General features: G+C 42.5%; 1 protein-coding gene across 6 annotated transcripts in view; it reads left to right on the top strand.

The window, feature by feature from the left end:
* The window catches only part of KMT2C (lysine methyltransferase 2C), a 246640-nt gene that overhangs the window by 148743 nt on the left and 76638 nt on the right, over nt 1-21259 (top strand). For 5 of the 6 annotated variants that reach the window (XM_019508137.1, XM_019508136.1, XM_019508134.1 and 2 more), the window contains 11 exons: nt 999-1185; nt 4505-4606; nt 4979-5026; nt 6214-6351; nt 6539-6571; nt 6656-6775; nt 13701-13839; nt 14087-14298; nt 14461-14534; nt 18334-18516; nt 19189-21078. In XM_019508137.1, coding sequence (XP_019363682.1) covers nt 999-1185; nt 4505-4606; nt 4979-5026; nt 6214-6351; nt 6539-6571; nt 6656-6775; nt 13701-13839; nt 14087-14298; nt 14461-14534; nt 18334-18516; nt 19189-21078 — 3126 coding nt within the window. The remainder of the gene's footprint in view (nt 1-998; nt 1186-4504; nt 4607-4978; nt 5027-6213; nt 6352-6538; nt 6572-6655; nt 6776-13700; nt 13840-14086; nt 14299-14460; nt 14535-18333; nt 18517-19188; nt 21079-21259) is intronic. The other variant, XM_019508135.1, reaches the window with a different exon arrangement.

Here is a 21259-nt window from a genome sequence, read left to right as displayed (position 1 = left end):
CTCCTTAGAGTGGACACTTTTATTTCACAATATGTAAATGGCAGGGGGAGCAGATAACTGTATTAGTATATAAGTTTATAAGCTTTCATATGTAGACAGCAGAGGTGCACCATGCATCAGTCCCATATCAGATCAGCACTGATATAGGGAAAATTGACAGTATCTGAAATCGGCTTTTTTTGCCTGATGTGGCCATTAAATGCCCTGTGCATGTGCGCAGCTGCAGCATGCACATAGGCAGGAGCATAGCCCAGCAGCTTGGAGAGCAGCATTGACTGGTAAGTCTGCTGTAGGGGAAAGGTGAGAGGAGGGAAGGGGTGTGGGGGGGCAGATTGAGGCCCCCGTGGTGAGGGAGGGAGTGGGACACTGCTCAGCCAGGGCAGGATGGGCACGGGATGGAGCCGCAAGCAGTACGTCTGGGGTGCATTGAGGAGGAGGAAGGGTGCTCCCACCGCTGCGCGCACCCTGGGAGAGGGGACTGTGGGGGGGGGGGTGCCACTGGATCTGTGCACAGGGTGGGGCTGGCTGTTGCTGCAGCTGGGGGCTGCACCAGGCTCTTCCCAGTGGGGGTTAGGCCGTGGTGGCACTGGGGTGGGGCTGGGTCAGGCTACGCTCGGGGTGTGCAGCGGCAGCACTGGAAAGGGGGTTACAGGGGGCTCTGGCAAATTTTGGGATGGCTGCACCCCCCCAAACCCACCTCCCAGTTCCATTGCCACCTGCCCCAAGCACAGCCTAGCCCAGCCCTCGCCAGGAAGAGCTTGGCCCTGCCCAAGCCTGCAGCAGCAACCCACCTTCACCCCATGCAGATCCAGGGGCACACAACCCCCATACCCTTCTGGGGTGGAATCAGATCAGTATCGGCCAATATGGCTCCTTAAAAATCGGTCATCAGTATTGGCCCAAAAAATCTCTATCTGTGCAACCCTAGTAGACGGCATCTTAGATGTAGGAATTTTTGTAAATTGGTTTACTTAATATTTTCTTTGTCTTTATTCTAGGAAGCTTTCTTTGGAAAAGATCTCCTAGATACCAGTCGACAAAGCAAGCTGAGCCTAGACAATTTATCTGAAGAATCACTTCCACTTTCATGTAAAACTAATCTGGCCACTAATTTCCTGGATCCATCTTCTGACCCACTACTTAGCTCAGCCTCCAATCCAGCTCAAGCAAAACTGGGAGCTCAAGGTATATGAAACTAAAGTTAGTGATAACTCAGTAATTCTTGACATGTTTTTACTCTGATACTTTCCTAGCTTTTGTCTCTTTGTTTTTGAAGCATCCACTTTTTGACTTTCTTTAACTTAATCTCACGGGACTAATTAACATTTTATATTAAGTGATCATCCACAATTTGGTCTTTGTTCTAGAGTCAATAACACATAGATGCAGATCCACGGCTCCCTAAGAAGAGCATCAGTGACCCAAGAACACTCGCTTTCATGTGCCTTACTGTTATTCTCATCAGTCCTCAATTATAATGTCAAGATTTACAAAAGTGATGTAGGAAAGCAAATCTTGTGTTATAAGTAGGCTGAAATAAACTGATTAGGAAGGCTGTATTAAAAACCTGTTGAATATTAACTTTAAGATGTTTATTGTCTAACTTTTAACTTTGCCTTTTTAGCTGGACATTCAGATTTTTTTTGCTTTATCTTGTGCCCCCCAGAGCTTGAAACCCCTTTCAAGCTACAGTTTGTAGCAAGAATGAACCTTTCACTTTCTTGCTGCAAAAAAATATGTTGTGTGTGTTTCTATAACAAACGACTCTTATAGACAGCAAGTTTCATTCAAGGAAGCAATATAAAAAACTTTTGCCCAACAATCGTGGTGTTATAAGCATCCTTTTGTCAGTGTCTAAAAGCATCTTATTTTGTTCCTCTTTCACAAGCTATATGTCTGCTTGGCAACTTCTGTCTAGGCTGCTCCTTATTGCTTTGGAACCTGCTCTTCCCTCTTCCCACAGTTAGTTTGAAACAGCCCATATTCCATAATTTTTTTTGTAGGCATGCTGCAGAAGACATCTGTTTGAATAGAGTTTCTGGAGAACACTGAGGGTATGCTTTCAACATAATGAAGGTGTAGTAACTAGGGGTGCGTACCACATACAAGGTCGACTTAAAATATGGCAACTTAACTAAGTTGACTTAAGTAAGTCAATGTAATTTAAGCCATGTCAGAGCATACACACGTGCAGCTCCTTCACATGTTGGCAGCCACTTCATAAGCTAAATCAAGTTAACTAATGCAACTCAAGATAATACACCTCAGTTGACTCTGCTCCACATATGTGCGTACATTGTGACAGTTAAGTCGACTTAAAGCTAAGTTGGCTTAACTGTCAGAACGTTAGTATGTGTGTACGCCTCCTAACTGGCCAAGTGTCGGTGGAATTTACTCTAATGCTCTTGGGATATAATTAAGTTATATATTGTTGTACCACTAATAACGTTAGGTGTCTAGAGCCTCGGGTAGCCTTTATTATTTTAAATCTTACTCTTGACCTTAGCTGGAATAAAAACAAATACCAGAAAAGTGAGGATAACAATGCAGAAGCAGAACTGTGTTCTGTTAGAGACCCAGAAGAACAGGCTAGTCATTTTTCCCTTTTGTGTTGCGTGAGTTTTCTTCTCCAATCCAAAACAGCCAAGTAAGCCAGTGCAGTCAAATCATTCAATTGACACCATATGCGACCAGCCCTTGGCTCGGATCTGCAGCTGACTAAAACAATGTGGCTGTTTCCAGCATATGCTGAACTAAAAGGGTAAAAAGAATTTAAAAAATCCTCTAACATAGATGGGAAGAAAACTTTGAAAAAGTGATATAGTAAACACAACAGGAGTGGAGCTGGTCTATATGAAAACAGTCCACAAAGTTGATATTTACTCTTATATCACACATACCTTTTCCCCAAAAATCAGAGTGTGGGTCTTAAGTGGGGAAGCTGGTTTTGTTCACTGGAATAGAATCCAGTGAACAAAACCTGTAATTGCTGCCACTTCCCCCAAGGCCAGCAGGCAGGAGGGATGCAGTCCAGTTTGTACCGTTTCACATCTGCTACCACTTTAACAATAGCTTTGAGCATCTGTGAATTACTTTAACACTGTAGCTTTTGCCTGAAGCAGCCACTGAGCTAGCTGAGAGTGACTGAATTGCTGCATGCAGTTAGCTCTTGGGCACAACTCCTGTAAAAAAAAAAAAAAAAAAAAAAAAAAAAAAAAATTGTTTTTTTTGTGCTGCCTTCCAAAAACAAGGCAGGGTTTTTTTTTGGGGGGGGGGGGGAAATTTTGTGCAGAGAGATTTCTTTGGGGCACCCCCCTTAAAAAAAAAAAAAAAAAAAAAAAAAAAAAAAATTATTTTCTATGTGCTGCCTTCCAAGAACAAGGCATGTGTTTTATTTGAGGGGGTGTGGTGTGTGAGAAAATATGGTAATCTCTGCCTAGAGTTCTCTATCTTCACCATTTCCAGCTATTTAACTCAAGTTTAGATTTTATTATTACTACTATTACTACTATTGTAAAAAGGCAGTTACAGTATTCAGGATTGTGCCCAGGCAGTTCTATTGAACTCTGACATAGGAAGAATATTACAGAAGACAGGAAGGCTGTTAACTCTGGCTGGATGTTGGTAAATTAGGAGATTTTTTTTTTCTGTTCCCTCAACTCTTTCTTTGACCAGATACGTATCATCAGGTGGGATTTCTTGAAAGCTAAAGCGTGATGAGCTGATCCTGTAGTTGCCCAATCAATAAGCTGAGCTCATTGACACTACTTTAGGTGCCAGAGTCCTTCCATTTGCATAATTACTGCTGTGAAGCTAAAATGCCAAAAGGTAAACTTGCATAACAAAAGCAGAACTAGGTTGTTGTTGTTGTTGCTGCTTTTACAGCATTGTGCTTAGTTCCAGAAAGTCTTTTGTAGCACCAGGTACGCTGAGTAAATAAAAGGTTTCCATAACTGATGTATTTCTGCGCCACTTGAAGTACTCTCCCCTCCCACCACTATGAGTCCCTGTTCTTTATGCACACTAATAACTGTTCTCCATTGATATAATTGCCTCTGTAGTAGGCATAGAGCAATGCAGAGTAAGTGGGAAATATAAAACGTTACCTTCTGAGGTTGCTTCTGCTTTGCGCAGACTCCACAACAGGCAGAGCGGTGGAGACTGGGGCCATGGTCTTATCCAGTCTGACATTTACCCTGGTACAGTTGTTATCAGAGTAGTGGGTTCAAATTAGGAAAAAAGACATTTTCAGATCAGAATAAAGTCTAGCAAACTGAAGTAGTCAACTACTGTAAATCCAATCCCTGTGTTTTCTCTGTATATCTTTACAATTCTCTTTTGTTTTTCTTTTCCTAATTCATCCAAACTCGTCCTTGCAACAGGTCCATGCATTATCTTTTCTAAAATCAAGTGTTTTCAGAGCGTGTTAATAGCTGGGCAGATTACCAAAGAAATTTTCAAGGTTCATAGTTGTACTGATTTTAGTTTCTGTTGCCTTCTATAGGTACTTCTGATGACCCCTTAGCTGATCTTTCAGAGGTTTTGAACACGGATGATGATATCCTTGGAATACTTTCTGATGACTTAAAGTCTGGAGATCATTCAGGTATGTGCTTTTAAGACTTTTTTAGTGGCTGTTTTCTTTGTTCTCTTGATTATAGACACTCTCCATATGTTATGTTGACAAGGTACGCTTTGTGTGGCTTTGATATATATGTAATTGTTGTATCTTAAGTATACTTCAATTTCAGAAGTTCTTTTATCTCCTGCTTTTACAAAACAGCTTTTCAATGTTTTATTTTACTTAGCCCTTTGCTTTACTGCTTATGAGGAAATAAAAATAGCTGCTGTTGTCTATCGTACTTGCATAGCTTTTTCAGCATGCAGCTGTGTATGCTCTTGGTTTGTTTTCCTTTTTCTTTTTTGATTTTTTTTTTCATGTTATAATCATCCATTTTATCTGGTTTGGGTCCTGTAGGTCTTGATTTATGCACTTTCCAGGTTGAGAACTCACCCTCCCCATTTGGTAAGAAACTAAACAATGGATGATCCATCGTTAGAAGTAGTCCTCTTTCTTGGTGGTTTCAGCCAAAAAAAACCCTGTTTGTGCATGCATAGATGTTAGTGCTCCTTTATTGTGTCACTAATTCATTGTTTTGTTTTTTCACTAGCTTTCTGTTCTGTTTGCATCTAGCACTACTTGTAGAATTTGCACTGTGCAACCGATAGTGTTTTAGATATAGTTATCTAAGTTTTTTAATAGCTGCTGTTTTTGTGTTTCATGATACAAAACTATTTTTTGTTTGTTTCTTGCATATTTGCAATATTACATAGAGTAATAGTATATAGCTCTTATTGTAGAGAGATACTTGACTTTAATTCAAACAGGTTTTTATTATGCCAGTATATGCAGCATGAATGAAAAGGTCAACATCAGTCTTTTTCTTGTAAATGGCTGATATTTGTCACCTTACATATAATTTCTAAAGCATAGTTTTACGATAACTAGGAAAGACAAGCTACGTTATTTTTGAAAGTGGCTCATATTTGGCTCTGAAATCTTTTAAATACAAATGTCTATTCTGTTTTTCCAAAACTCTTTTGCTTCCGAGACATTTATTTAACTTTTAAATGGATCCAGCATTTCACATTGTAAATAATATCGTAATTTCTCAACGCCGACAAGTTATATTTTCTAATTTAATACAGAGTATTTTTAGTCCTTTATTAAAAGTAGAAACTCCTGCCATTATAATACAAGCCAGATACAAACTGTATTTTAGTAAATGTTTAGTGTAACAAAAGGAATCATGGCATTGTCAGGGAATAGTTAAGGTAATATGTAGCTGCTAGAGGAAATGCCTGTTTTTTAAAATGAACACAATAAAATGTTCTCAAAAAATTAGATGAGATGTAACTAAATTTAGGGATCCCATTATAAGAAAATTTGCTTGAAAGTCATCTAATATAGGCATTTAATTAAATTACATTCCTTTCTCAAACTGTGAAGAAAGCTAAATCAGATGTTTCTGGTTTTTATTGATGTCTTCCTTTACCTTGCAAACCAACTTCTAGATTTTACCAGATCTGATTTAATTTACAGTCAAAGTGTAACCAAAGAAGTATAAAATGTTTTTTGGGTTTTTTTTGTTCACTCTCCTGTGTCAGTAGATTTCATTGTTTTTAACTGACATCACATTCTTACCTCTTCAGCTGGACTAGATATTGGTCCCATCTCGGATGATCCTTCCTCTCTGCCTCAGCCAAGTGCTAATCAGAGTTCGCGGCCCCTGAGTGAAGAACAATTGGATGGAATCCTCAGTCCAGAACTAGACAAAATGGTCACTGATGGTAAAAACCTTGTCTTACGTTTTGATTACTTTTTAAAACAGTTTAAGTAACCATCTGTTTTCTAACGTGGCTGTTGATAAATTTCCTAGATCAGCCTTTGGACTTACCATTGTCAAATTAATTATATTGCACTATATCTAGAATAATAACATTATTGCTAATTCTGTATTGTTTTTACTTTGCCCAGGTGCAATTCTTGGTAAACTGTACAAAATTCCAGGTATGTGTTCTTGAGGTTTGCAATCCCTTTTTGAGTATAGTTTATATGACAATATCAGCCAAGTTATACATAGTGTTTTTGCAGAGCTGGGAGGAAAAGATGTGGAAGACTTATTTACTGCTGTACTGAGTCCTGCAACCACACAGCCAACTCCTTTGCCACAGCCTCCACCCCCACCACAGTTAATGCCTTTGCACAATCAAGGTACATTCTTCTGTTTCATTTAAAAGCAGTGTGGCAGTCTGTACAAAACCAGTTTTGTATCTTTTACTGTATAAAAGGAAGCCATGTTAACGAAAATGCTTCTGAGGTCTTTTCAACCTATCTGGACATTAAGTGTCTGATATATGGACAGATTGATTTTGCTATTAGAGAGGAAAAATATTTATCATATTTGCTTTTTTGTAAAATACTGGGCAATTATTCTATACTACTTTAAGTATTGGTGACAAGGCTAGTCTCCTGTTCTGATATTCTGTTCTATTGCACCCCCAGTAGTTCTAAGTAGTCCAGCTTTCAAATCAAGGAGTTTAACTAATCAGCCCCTTAATTATATTATTTTTGTCTGTAAGCCAATGTGAGTGTGATTTATTACGCCTAATTTCTATTAAGAGTTCAGTTTAAGTTGAGTAGCATTGTTCAAACAAGAAGAGGGGATTAAGAACAGGTCCACAGCATTTCAATTATTTTTGTCTCTCTTATTCTATTTCCCCACTTGTACTTTCACGTAAATCAATACAAGATGCTGATACCTGCACACTGGAAATCAGGGACTAATGGGTTTTTTTGAGTGTAGTTGCAAAAGCAAGCCAAACACATGTTTTCTAGCATTTGTCTATTGTGGGTGCCTGTGCACCTCAAACAGTTGAGCTCAGAGAATTTTTTTTCCTATCAGTACCCCAAACAGTACACATGTTTCTTACTTCTCCTCATGCTCTGTACCAAGGATGTGAAAGGCTTCTTCCTCCTCTTAAGTTCCTTTCAACCCCTTGTGGCAGAGCTTCCGCAGTTTTTCCAGATTGTATGCTTGGCCCACAGCCATTTTTCAGATCCTGTGCTACTCTTTTTTTTTTCTTTTTGTTTTTCAGACTATTTTTAGTTTACTTTTTATTCTTTCTCCTTTTAACTTCCAGTTTCCATCAGTTTTTCAATGAAACATAAGATACTTCTGGTGTGTCCCATTTTGCTTCTCTAGCTGAGTAAGGCTTCATTTTTCCTCATCACTTTGGCCACCATGTGTCAGCTTCTCTGGACTGTCAACATCTCCTACAGTGCCTCAAGTCGAGCTTTGTCCCTTCTTTGAAGAGGCTATGTGCCTTTATTGTTTTAGGCAGTCTCCTGTTTCTGGGGAGTATACCATTGGGAAATCTGTTATTCTCTGCACCTAAAAGGACCGTGAGGGCAGAGTCCAAATCCATGAGGTTGGCCTCTGACTGTACCTTCTGCAAATGTGGGCCATAGCTTGCAAGCCAGATAGTGTCATGGACCACCAGTCCTCTCTGGTCACTCTAGCAACAGTGGGCAGAGGCCACAGCAAGGAAGAGCAGCCCTCCATTTAGACTGTAGCAGCGGGCTTAAGTGGCCAGGGGGCAATTGCATACCATTAGCAAAATACAGACTAGATCAAGTGTCTGGGGAAGTGGCACGCCATTAGTAAAATGCAGCCTGGATCCAGTCCCTTTGTAGGCGGGATCTTCAGTGGGTCTGCACCCTATGCTCTAAATTTAGAGCATAGGGTGTAGACCCACTGGAGTAGAAGTTCCCTACCACCAGCCCCAGACTCCTCGACTCCAACCCCACTGTTGAGTAGGGAATTGTCTTGATTTCTAAACCTATTGAGTCTGTCAGTTGAGCTCTTCTCATCTGATGGTTCCTTTATTTCTAAGGAGGTTTATGGTTCCAGATATGCCCACCCCATCTTGGCCATCCTCCTTCAAGGAAGCAGCATTGGCCCTTCATATCACAACTTCATGCTCCCTAGTTCCCTGTCTAGGGGCTGCAAAGACCCTTTCTCCATTCCCCAAGCAACAGGCAGAGTATTTTATGGGGCAGTTAAGAGGTACAATCCACTCCCTAAATCCACTTCCATTTTGCCCTTCAAACCCTTTGGGACGGGATGGCCCACTTCCCGCATGCTTGCACACACAGCACAATAGACCACTGGTCCTGGATGTATCGCCACCTTTGGTTGGAAATGTGCCTTCTCCCAATCCCCTCCCCACCTCCCTTTTCAAGGACTCTTCTCGTGAAATTTTGCTTTGAGCAGAAGTGTCCTCCTTTCTATCTTTGGGGGTCTATGAAGAAGTTACTTTATGACAGAGGAGAAAAGGGCTTCACCCTGATTACTTTCTGGTTCCAAAGAGAAAAGAAGGATAGTGCCCCATCATACTTTCAGCTCACCACCATCTCCTTACAGGGTGTATCTACATGCCGTTTGTGTATAAATAAACTCTGGAGCTTGTTGCTCCAGAGTTTATTCCTCCCAGGCACCACACTTGCACATGTGCCCAAGAGTGCAGCACATTGAGCTGGGCTGGAGCAGCCCTGGCTGGCAGGGAGCCTGTGGGGGGGTCATCCTGCCAGCTTGGGACTGCTCTGACCCAGATCATTGTGCTACAGAGGGGCTGGTTGGGGCATGAGGGTGCTTCAGTACAGGGCTAGCCAGCAGGCAGCTCCCTCACTGAAGCTCGTGTTCCAGCCAGCTGGGACTGTGTCTACATGTGCGCTGCTGTGGAGTTTTTTAAATGCAACTATTTATATGTACTATCCTGTTGGGGAATAAATTAATTTACTGCAGCCTAATAGGGACACATATGCAGACACATGATGTTTACTGTCATGTGTAGATGCACCCACAGAGAGTTTGATTCATGGTAGAAAGGGCTATGACTATTACAAGGTCCTCCTGTTTGGACTCTCAACATCCCTAACAGTCTTCACCAACATCCTCATGGAAATCCAGGCACTGCTCCCCATACTGTATTTCACCTGGACAAGATTTCCCTCCAGACTTGCCTCAAATTTCTACCTAAGGTTATCACAGAACTTTACTGTAGCCAACAAATACACCCACCAGTCTTCTTCCCGGATCCTCCCTTCCAGGTGTGTACAGGATTCATGTGAGGAAAGCCTTATCTTTTCCAGAAATCTCATCTGTTCATTCCCAGACCCAAGAGATCAAAAGATGCATTGATTTCTGCTCAGAGACTATCTAACTGGATCTTGAATGGTGTCAAGTTGTGTGCCACAAGGTCATTAAGATGGAGCTAGCAATGACCCATTTTACCAGAACCCAGAACATTTACAAGTTTGATGCCTAGTAGTACTGTGATACTAGTGAGGCACTTGTGGTGAAGCAGTCCTCCAGTTGTTCTTTGCTTAGTAACCTGAGACCAGGTTCCAGGTGCAATGAGTGTTGTCTTGGTGTCATGCACAATGAATGAGCATGCAGACAAGTGATTGAAGGAGAATGAGAAGTTACTTACCAGGAAGGAGAATTGTTCAGACACGTTTACGTGCTACATCTTGCTTGCTTCCTTGCCTACTTCCTTTCTTCCATGGAGTTCCTGGCACTCTGGGATTCTATGGCTAAGACATAATGGAGAAACAGAAAATACATACTGCTCTCTATGTCCTTGGCATGGATACGAGGGGATGCAGAATGTATGCTCTGGGAAGGCACGACTAGGGCAAAATATTTTCCAAGCTTAAGCATTCACCTGAGCCCATAGTGGAACATTACTCCGACTGCATCTCACGGAGCTCCAGTTTACCAGTTGTTAACTTCTCATCCTCAAACCAGGATTGCAAAACCAGGTTACATATAAAACTTGTTTAGGATAGCTACTTTGAATAGTTTGTTGGGTTTTTTTGTGGGCAACTTCTGACACATGTATTCTGGACTTAAAGGTTTTCACTCTGGATGCCCCATCAAATGGTATTTTTGTTCCAAGTTGTTTATTTAATATGCACAAGTTTAATTAGAAGCAGTCATCTTTGGTAGGGTTGACACCAATTAAGGTGCTATAAGATGGCAAGAAGTCCTAAAAATTAGATCATTTAAAGCAAACAGTGATAAGGTATGGAGTAAGTGTTGATAAAGATGGCTTGTTTCCCCGAGTGTGTGGAGATAACGTCTTCAAGTTATCAGTGTTAAGTTAATCTGGTAGCTGTTCCAACTGTAATTTTTCTGGTTTAGAATTCAGTTCAGTTATGGATTAATGATTCATTTACTTCTGTGTGATGAAAGCTTCAGTTTCTAATGAGGAAACCCACCTCAGATTTTAGTTCATTTTGCTATTAGAAATTTAATTACCAACAAGCTTAACCCCTGTCTCTCTCAGGCAGACATTTGATTTTGCAGCAGAAATCAGGGGTCTGATTCTCATGTCCATTTTCCTGACCTGACCTCATGATAGTGTAAGGCAAGCTATTGATCAACTGTAACAAAAAATGTTCTCCCAAGCCCTGATCAGGAAACTTTCACCCAGTCCATCCAGACAATACAGAATCATAGAAATTAGTGTTGGTAGGGACCTCAGTGGGTCATCTAATCTAACACCCTGCTCAAGGCAGGACCATCCCCAACTAAGTCATCCCAGCCAAGGCTTTGTCTAGCCGGGTCTTAAAAACTTCCAAGGATGGAGAGTCCACCTCTTCTCTGGGTAACTTGTTCCAGTGTTTTACTATGCTCCTAGTAAGAATTTTTTTCCTAATATCTAACCTAAACTTTCCTTGCTGCAACTTGATACCACTCCTTCTTGTTCTGTCATCTGCTGCCTCTGAGAACAGTTCAGCTCCATCGTCTTTTGAACCCCCTTCAGGTAGTTGAAGGCTGCTATTAAATCCCCTCTGTCTCCTCTTGTCTAAACTAAATAAGCCCCGTTCCCTCCATCTTTCCTCATAAGTCATGTCCCCCAGCCCCCAAACCATTTTTGTCACCCTCTGTTGGACCCTTTCTAATTTGTCCACATCCTTTCTGTAATGAGGAGCCCAAAACTGAACACAGTACTCCATATGCAGCCTCACCAGTGCTGAACAGAGGGAAATAATCACTTCCCCTTGACCTGCTGGCAATACCCCTACCAATGCAGCCCAGGTTGCCGTCAGCCTTCTTGGCAACAAGGGCACACTGCTGGCTCATTCAGCTTATTGTGCACTGTAACCCCCAGGTCCTTTTCTGCAGAGCTGCTGCCCAGCCAGTCAGCCCCCAGCTTGTACTGGTGCATGGGCTTGTTCTGTCCCAAGTGCAGGAATTTGCACTTGTCTGTGTTGAACCTCATGAGATTTCTTTTGGCCCAATCCTCCAATTTGTATAGGTCACTCTGAATATCCTTTCCTACACTGGGAAAATAACCCATAGAACACAAGACAATGACCAAAAATACAAGAGAACCGTATAGTGTTCCTCAATAAATGTATCGAATTCCAGAGATACTCTTACATTTTCAAGGTGGAAGGCAGGGCAGGGAAGGGCAGGGTAGCACCTTAGAGAGTAACTGGTTCAGAGAGGCATAACCTTTCATTGGCAACAGCCTACTTCATGAGATGCTCATGCCTCTCTGAACCAATTAGCCTCTAAGGGTGCTACCTGGCCCTGCTTTCTGCCCGGCTTCAATCAAACGCAGCTAAGTACCCCTCTCTCTGCTTTTAAAGAAACACTTCTCTATGCAATCCCAGTTGCAGTGACTGAGGTTCAAAGGTCAGTGTTACACCAAGGTAGAAACATCTGGAAAGGCTGGTGCTAAAAAAAAAATTCTATGCTAATATTTTAATGATACAAATAAAATGTTCCACCCTAATAGCAGTATAAAATCGTTCAACTGGGCACTTAATTACAATATTGAGACACATTTGACTAGATTTACTTATTCACTGGTAAAAAATTGCAAAACTACAGAAAAAGGCATTTCGCCATCACACCTGCACACTCTGAAAAGGAAATTCTAAAATTAGGTGGTTAACAATACTTGTGAGAGGCTGTATGCAGTGCCTCCGTGCTTGTTACCTGGCACTGTACATATGTTTTCCTTTTTCGTTTCCCTGAGTGCAGCATTGGGTCAGGATATAATCTGGCAGATCAGAAGATGATAGCTGATGCTGTTGCCAGCAACCACTGAATAAGCATTTACCATATCTCATTTAAGGGAAATAATTGTGACTTTAAAAAAAATCACAATATTTGGTAGTCTGGAATACTGTACACCTGACCCTGGGCTATGTTTTCTTCACCAAATGCTTACCAGACAATTCAGTCATTACGCTGGAGTGAATCCACTGTAGAGGATAACATGATTGTTATCTGTTATAGTCGTACCCAGAAACCCTAATAAAGATTGGTTTGCCATTGTGCTTCTCAGTCCTTATTTATTTAGGCAGCCACCAGCTCTCTTTGCTATAAAAGCAGGGGATCCCAGGTGCCTTGGCTCTGGGACCCAGGCTCTCAAAGTAAAATGAAAAATTGTGCAAATAAGCACTTGATCTTGGGTGCTGTTGGGCAAAAAGACCTGGGCAATAGTGATGGCAGCAGTGTGCTTAGAACCAGGAAGTTCAACCTCTCCATCCTTAGCAAGGAGGGCACAGGCTCCTCCCCCTTTGTCCCAGACGTGGGGCATACTCCCAAATATAACATGAAAATTGTGAGAATAAACCAAAGCTCTGGGGGATGTTGGGCTTCTTCTAGCAAGTGTGAGGTTGTTTTCCATTACCGTTTTTCCAATTATTCGGTTATTATACAGATACATGAATGAATGCTGAAAGTAGCTCTTCTGTCTCCTACAACCCCCCAAAAACGAATACCTAGAGGCAAGCTGTAATTAAATGACATAAGATAGTGTGAATGAGAGGATTAATTGTCTGGGAAATCCTCAAAAAAAATCCCCCATTTTACGGAAATCTAGTGTACCCAGTGTTGAGAAACAATGGAAGGAAATCCCTTAAGTTTGTGGATTACTAGAACAAAGCCTGTTTGTAAATCGTCTCCAGAAAGCTAAGGTCAGCATTATAAAGTAGACAAGGAAATTAGGTTATCATCAAGTGAAGGTCTCTTCCCCACTGAAGTTTGTCTCGTGCACTTTACTCTCCAGGCGCTTGCTGTTTACATTGGTAACATTAATCTATTTCTCTCTAGGGGAGAGCGTGTTTTCGAGAGTACCACTTATGAATGGCCTGATTGGGCCAAACCCCCATCTTCCGCATACCCCCCTGGCTCCTGCAGCTGGATTAGGCACTTTCTCTCCTATAGCACAGCCACCATATGCTGATGCCAGGTGAGTCATGTGAAGAATCTGAAATAATTCAGTATGAATATGGCCAGGCTGAGATAAAGACACACTGGCCAGTGAACATCTGAAATGTTTAATTCTTGACAGTGGCCTAAATAGTCCTTAAAATATTTATGGTGTTGTCTTGCTAAAATACATAATTGATTGCCAGTATAACAGAGTGATGAATTTGAAAATGGATTTTGTATATTGAGAAGAGTCTGTGAAATAAAACAAGTCTCTTATCTGTCAGGGATAAGACATCGTTTAACCCAATGGTAAATGATCCTAACAGTCCGTGGACACCATCGGCCCAGCCTATGGAAGGAGAAGGGGATACAATGTCCAATGCTCAAAGAAGTACTCTCAAGTGGGAAAAAGAAGAAGCACTAGGTGAAATGGCGACAGTAGCACCAGTTCTGTACACAAATATCAACTTCCCCAATTTAAAGGAGGAATTCCCAGGTAAGTCGGTGATTTATCTGCAAAGGGGCACACATTTTATAACATCTCTATTGCATGCCATTTTACTCCAGAAACTTAACCGCTTCCCTGTTTAAAAATTGTCCTATAAAGTGAAACTTGTCAAAACTGCAAATTAACACAACATATCCGTTTTGGTTGCAGACTGGGCTACAAGAGTAAAGCAGATTGCTAAACTGTGGAGAAAAGCAAGTTCACAGGAACGAGCTCCCTATGTGGTAAGGATGACTACAAACTGCATTTGCAGACTCTGAGAGAGAATGAAACGTTTCGTGTATAGGGTTCTAGCTTATTCAGCGTTAGGCTCTAACATTACTGGTTCTCAAAGATTTTAGATTAACTTCTAAAATCTTTTTTTTTTGCCCATCAGTCTTAATATAAGGTATTATATTAATGCATCTAGAGGGCTAAGCTGGGGTCAGGTGCCCCACTGTCCCAACCATTTCTTCATCACCCTTGATTTGTTCCCCAGGTCCTCTCCTTCCATTTTTAATCTCTCTTGTACTGTTCCCATTGCAGATGGAGAGCAGAAGAGAATTTGCTCTTTTTTTCTTTCCAGGGATCTCATGCTGTTGCACTGTCCATCTTCTGATCTTTCTTTTGCCCACTCATCTCCTGCCTTAACCTCTTGTTCTCCTCTGCCTCTTTCCCCTCATGATACAAGCAAGCTTTTGTCTCTTTTACCTTAGGGGAAAAAAACCCATCCTGATCCTACTTACGTCTCAAATTATCACCCTATCTCCCTTCTCCCTTTCTTCTCGAAGTGCAGTAAACATGCTTGTTGTTCAGTACCTGATTCAAGTTCTTCACCACCAGTTCTGCTGCAGACCCAGGACACTTCGCTGGAACTACTCTTGTGAAAATCTCAAAAGGGCCTTTCTTATTGACCTGAGAATGGCCTTTGGCATAATCAACCATGTTCCTTTACTTGAAATCTTGTTCTCCCATCGCTCCCATTTTCTTCATTGCATCTCACGGGTGAGCAAAATACAGCCTGTGGGCTGAATCCAGCCTGCCAACAGATTCAGTTCAGCCCGTGGGTCGACGGCCACCAACTCACTGAATCTGGCCTACAGTTGGCTGGCAGCTTCAGCAATCTCATGGTGCCGGGCAAGCAGTTAGGACTGCTTCTGCCCAACAGTATCAGCCCTTGACACAGCAACATCAGCTGTGGACCCAGATGGGGCTTCTGCTGCAGCTGTCAGGCAGCAGCGTCAGCTGTGGATGCTGCCAGCAGCTTCAGAAGACCTGACACAGAACCTGCCAGTGGCATCCACTGCTGCCACTGATGCCTTCCTGGCACAGCGCAAGCTGCACCCAGAACCTGCCGGCAGCATCAGCTCTGGCCCCAGGTAGGAGCTTCTGCTGCAGCAGGTGGGTGGCAGCACCGCTGGCAGGTTCTGCATTAGGGCTCCAGAGACTGCTGGCTGTGCCTACCACAGCTGCCACCACCACCTGTTGGGCATGGCAGAAGCTCCCACTTCAGTCCACAGCCAAGTGTCAGGACTCCTAATGAACTACAGCTCCAGCCAGGTTCTGGAAAGAGAGCAAGAAACAGTAAGAGAGAGTGAGGGAGAAGGAGAGAGGAAGAGAGAGAGATGGATGTGGCCCTCAGCAGGTACCCAAAACTCATTGCATGGCTCTCCAGCTGAAATAATCGTGCACCACTGTTGCGTCTTCATCTTCCCTCTAGATTTGTGAGGTTCCCACTGGTCTTTCTCTCCTCTGCCTCTGTCTTCTCACTGCCTTCTCTCTGCTGATGACTCAAAAATGCACTTCTCTATAACCAACCCAACTCTTTGTCTACACTAAAATCTCAGTGTCTCTTTGACTTGAAGACTAGTCAAAATCTCAAGCTTAACTTGGCTAACACAGAGTTCCTAGTCTCCCTACAACCAAGCCCTGTCTGCTTTCTACTATTTCAGTTACTGTGGCTAGCATTGCCGTTCTGCTTGTCACCTGTGCACCTAGTTCAGTTTGGACTTCTATGTCTCTATATCCAGACAACATTTAATTCTTGCTGTTTCTTTATGTCTAACATCTCTAATGCACAACTCTGCCTATCAGTTTAAGCAGCAAAAACTTTTTGTCCAGACTCTCACTATCTCACATTTTGATTGCTGCAACTTCATCTCCCCTACTTTTGACAAATACAGTCTTGCTATACTGACAGATCTCCCAAATGCTACTGCAAGAGTCATTTTCCTAACCCATGGCTTTGATCACCCTTTATATGCATCCTTCTACTGGTTCCTCCTCCTCTATTGCTGAATACTAAAGCTACTCAGCTTTCAAAACTATTCACAGTCTGCTTCCACCCTCCCATTGATCTATCATTCTGCATTAAGAAGTTAGCTACTACTTCTGATCAGCTTCCATCACTCATGTGTTAGGTTCTGACAGGAACGTTGTGCTTTCTTATGCTGCCCATTATTCTTGGGAAGGGCACTCTTGAACCACAAAGCAACTCTGTGATCCTCCTCCGGATTCCACCTTAAAACTCCTTAGATTTGATGTCTACAAAAAACCCTGAAACATTAGATAGCTGTTGAGCTAAGCCCTGATCTTTGTGTTTTCATGGCTCAGTGCAGTGCTAGCTGAACATAGTTAACACAGTGCTCCACCCAGGCTAATGCATCCTGCTTTTCAGTTGGCCTAGTTTGTCTAAACTGAGCATTGCATTAATGTGAGAGTACTGCTTTGTAACAGCGTTAGCTCAGGTTAGACCCATCACTGTGCCATGTAGGCATATTCCTTGCTCCCCCTCATCTGCTTGTCTATATCCATCAGTCAACTTCTCTTACATTTGGATTGTGAGCCCTCTTGGGTACAGATCATCTTTTAGTTCTGCGTTTGTACAGGACATGATGCCTAGGTTCATTGTCCATAACTCGGGTTTCTAGGCATTATAACAGTACAAATAAATAACAATAATAATAGTGTGATGTTAATATATATAGTAAGAAAGAATCCCTACCCAAAAGAGCTGGCAATACAGGTACTGACTGATGATTATTTCAACTCTGTCAGTGCACTGTACTCTATAAACATGGAAAAAGCTGCAGTCGCTGCCACTAACAGACCTATTTCTAAGAGGGCAGGTAAAACTGCCAAGTGAATGAAGTTCAGAAGTGGGTTTTCCTGCTTACACAGTGACTTCTTTATACGTTATCACTTTTTTGATGTGCACAATCCCATCACTTCAAAAGGGGAAAATATCACAAACTTGAGGATTTTGTAAAAAAAAATACAGGCATTAATTCAGCTGCAGTTGCACATATGGTGCTCCCATCCCTGTAACTCCAGTTTTGAATCTTTAAAAGCTTCATTTCTGCTAGACAGCATCCATTTGAAAACTGCAAACATTTAATGTGCAAGTATAGCCATGACAATCTGATGCTCAGAAGGAGCCAGATCCCAGAATGTCATCCAGGAGCAATTCCCTGACGCTGCCATTAAATGTTTAAAAGCTCTGTTATTGCTTGAAAAAGCTTATGTTGAAGATGAGTTGTTATTGTGCAGCCCAGTTTTTCCTCATCTTTAACCCCCTATCCTATGTTTGAATTGATACCCTGACTCTGAGTGGAATGCATGGAGGTTTTTTTAGTGAATATCCATATTATCCTGCCATAATTGAAGTTCTCCAAATTAGTGGCCTTTATTGACCCAACTCATGCATCAGTCATCTGGTCTTCAGACCACATGCACAAAAGATTTGAAGGGCAAACTGATGCATGACTTCTTTGAAACAACATAGGGCTCCCAAGCTATATTTAAAACGTCTGCTACTAATGAGCCTCATCTGCTTTGGCATGCACATCCCATATTGCAGCTCTAGGCACTGGCAACTAGTGGTTCCAGTGACAAGTGAGTAACCTAGTTTTTCCATGCTTGTATGTGATTAAATCAGACCATATAAATAATATGGTTGTAATTTCTGTAGGAATAATAGATGTGGTACTTGTACTGATTAAAAGAAAACTAAGAAAATTACATTTATTTTTATCTTTTTCCCAGCAAAAAGCCAGAGATAATAGAGCTGCTCTGCGCATCAATAAAGTGCAGATGTCAAATGACTCCATGAAAAGGCAACAGCAACAGGATAGCATTGATCCTAGCTCTCGTATCGACTCTGACCTCTTTAAAGATCCATTAAAGCAGAGGGAATCGGAACATGAGCAGGAATGGAAATTCAGACAGGTGTGTTACATTTGGTGTCTGCTGTTTTTATGATGGGGTTTTTTTATGTAGCATTGGTAGGAACCGTCCTTAATGGATTAAAGTCGATTTTAATATAACCAAAGAGGGGACTATAAATTCATACACTCTAAACCAAACAACAGTTTTGGTCATAAGCAAAAAAGCTGTTTGAGTGTGCATGCAACTTGTTTTTATCTCTCTGGGTGATTTCAAACGCATTTAATTATCAGTGACTGCTGTTCTTTAGCTCTGTGGAGCCAGCCGAAAGCAGTGATATTTGCCTTTTTCCACCACATGTCACACAACAAGTCTTGACCCTGGGGACTCTATCGCTTTAAATTAGGCCCACATTTCAACCTCTCTCAGAGCCCATTTACATCTTGTCAACGAGGCTGCAGCACCTCTTCAGTATAGAAGATTGGTAAGCAGCTCTGATCCTCAGGGAATCCGGAAAATACTCTTCTCCGATCAGTCAGAGGGAGCATGTCAGTGTAATTTAGTTTCATAAATGACCAGGTCCTCTGCTCCCATTGGATTTAAGATTTTAAATTGTCCTTAATTGGTCTCAAATGCCTCTACAAATCCTAATCCACCAGTGCAGACACTGAACTGTTCTTACATGTTTCCTAGACTTATAAATGTATCTTTTTTCCCCTCACCATCATAAAACAGCAAATGCGTCAGAAAAGTAAGCAGCAAGCCAAAATTGAAGCAACACAAAAACTTGAACAAGTAAAAAATGAACAGCAGCAGCAACAGCAGCAGCAGCAACAGCAGCAGCAGTTCGGTTCACAACAGCTTCTGAATCAGTCTGGCTCCGACACACCTAGCAGCGGGATACAAAGCCCCCTGACACCTCAGACTGGTAATGGGAATATGTCTCCTGCACAGCAGACATTCCATAAAGACCTATTTACAAAACAACAGCTACCTGGTACCCCGACTTCAACAGCCTCGGATGATGTGTTCTTAAAACCACAAGCGCCACCTCCGCCCCCGACTCCAGTTAGACTGCCGGTGCAGGAGTCACTGTCCCAGCCTCAAACTCCTCAGCCTCCATCACAACAGATGTTTTCTCCAGGGTCTACAAATGCTAGACCGCCCTCTCCAATGGACCCATATGCTAAAATGGTGGGAACACCTAGGCCACCACCTGCTAACCAAAACTTTGTTAGAAGAAATAGCATTACACCAATGGATACCTGCCCACCACAATCATCCCGACCCATTCAAGGAACTGAACCAACAGGAAGCAGGCCTTCCCCAGTCAGAGATTCATGTTCTTCATCTCCAGTCAACAGCGATCCCTATGCAAAACCACCGGACACACCTAGACCTGTAATGGCAGCAGATCAGTTCTCCAAACCATTGGGTGTACCAAGATCACCCGTAATTATGGAAAAGCCAGGGAAAGTTCCTTTAACAGCTGGAAGCAATGACCCTTTCACTAAACCAGCTCCTAGAACAGATATATTTCAAAGACAGAGAGTAGCTCCAGCTGATCCTTATGCACGGCCACCATTAACTCCTACTCCTGTTGTTGATGGTAGCCCTGGACCCTTTAAAACTCCAATGCGCCCACCTCAGTCCCCACAAGATCCTTATGGGCCAATGCCACCAACACCAAGGCGTGTTGTTGTTGATCCATATGAAAGACCTGTTTTGACACCACGGCCAGCAGATAGCTTTTCCCACAATCAGTCTGGTGATCCATACAGTCAACCTCCTCTTACTCCACACCCTACAATAAAGGAGCCTTTTGTTCATCCACCCAGGGTAATAAGACAACAGAGTGACTCTTTCTCTCAGTCTGGACCCATTTCAAGGCCAGCTTCTCAGGACCCTTATTCCCAGCCTCCTGGTACTCCTCGGCCAGTTGTTGACCCTTACTCCCAACCTCCAGGAACTCCTCGGCCCACCACTGTTGAACCATATATGCAGCAACCTCCCACACCACGACCTGCACAGCCAGCAGACTTATTTGCTCAGTCTCCAGCAAATCAGAGGCATTCTGATCCATATTCCCAACCTCCTGGAACCCCAAGGCCAGTTATTAATGATCCTTATTCTCAGCCACCAGCAACTCCAAGGCCAGGGATTCCAGAGAGTTTTAACAGACCCACAATGACAAGACCAGGACTAATGCCAAATAGGGATCCTTTCTTGCAGACAGCACAAAGCAGGGGAACTGCTCTGCAGGGCACTTTTGTAAGACCATCAGATCCATGTTCTCAAACTCCAAGACCAGCAGGGCCTGCAGTAACAGATTCATTCAGCCATGGTTCAGCAGCCCCAGCACACGATCCTTATGATCAGCCTCCGATGACTCCAAGACCTCAGGCAGAACCTTTTGGAGCAGGTCAGCTACCCCACGATGGCGCAGATCAGCAAAGGCCTGGAGCTGAAGGCAACTTTAATGCATCTGCAAATTCTCCAATGAGCTCTCAAGGGCAGCAGTTTTCTAAAGCCTCACAGGTTCCTGGCCCAGCACCAACTACAGGAGTAACAGATACGCAGAATACCCTGAATATGTCTCAAGCAGACACAGAGAAACTAAGACAGGTGAGCTCTATATATAATTAATGCTTGCACTGTTAGCATTTTGCAGTTCATACTACTTTATATAGCTTTAAAGCCAGGGCATGGAACACCAGGTCTGGGAGCCAGTCTCAGATCACTCGGTGTATATTTTTCCCTGGCATAAGAGAATCAGCATCTACAAATACGGGGGGGGGGGGGGTAA

This window comes from Gavialis gangeticus, unplaced genomic scaffold (genome assembly GCF_001723915.1).
Source record: "Gavialis gangeticus isolate Ggan-Ray unplaced genomic scaffold, GavGan_comp1, whole genome shotgun sequence".
NCBI classification, from domain to species: domain Eukaryota; kingdom Metazoa; phylum Chordata; order Crocodylia; family Gavialidae; genus Gavialis; species Gavialis gangeticus.
This window is presented reverse-complemented; position numbering and strand designations above follow the sequence as displayed.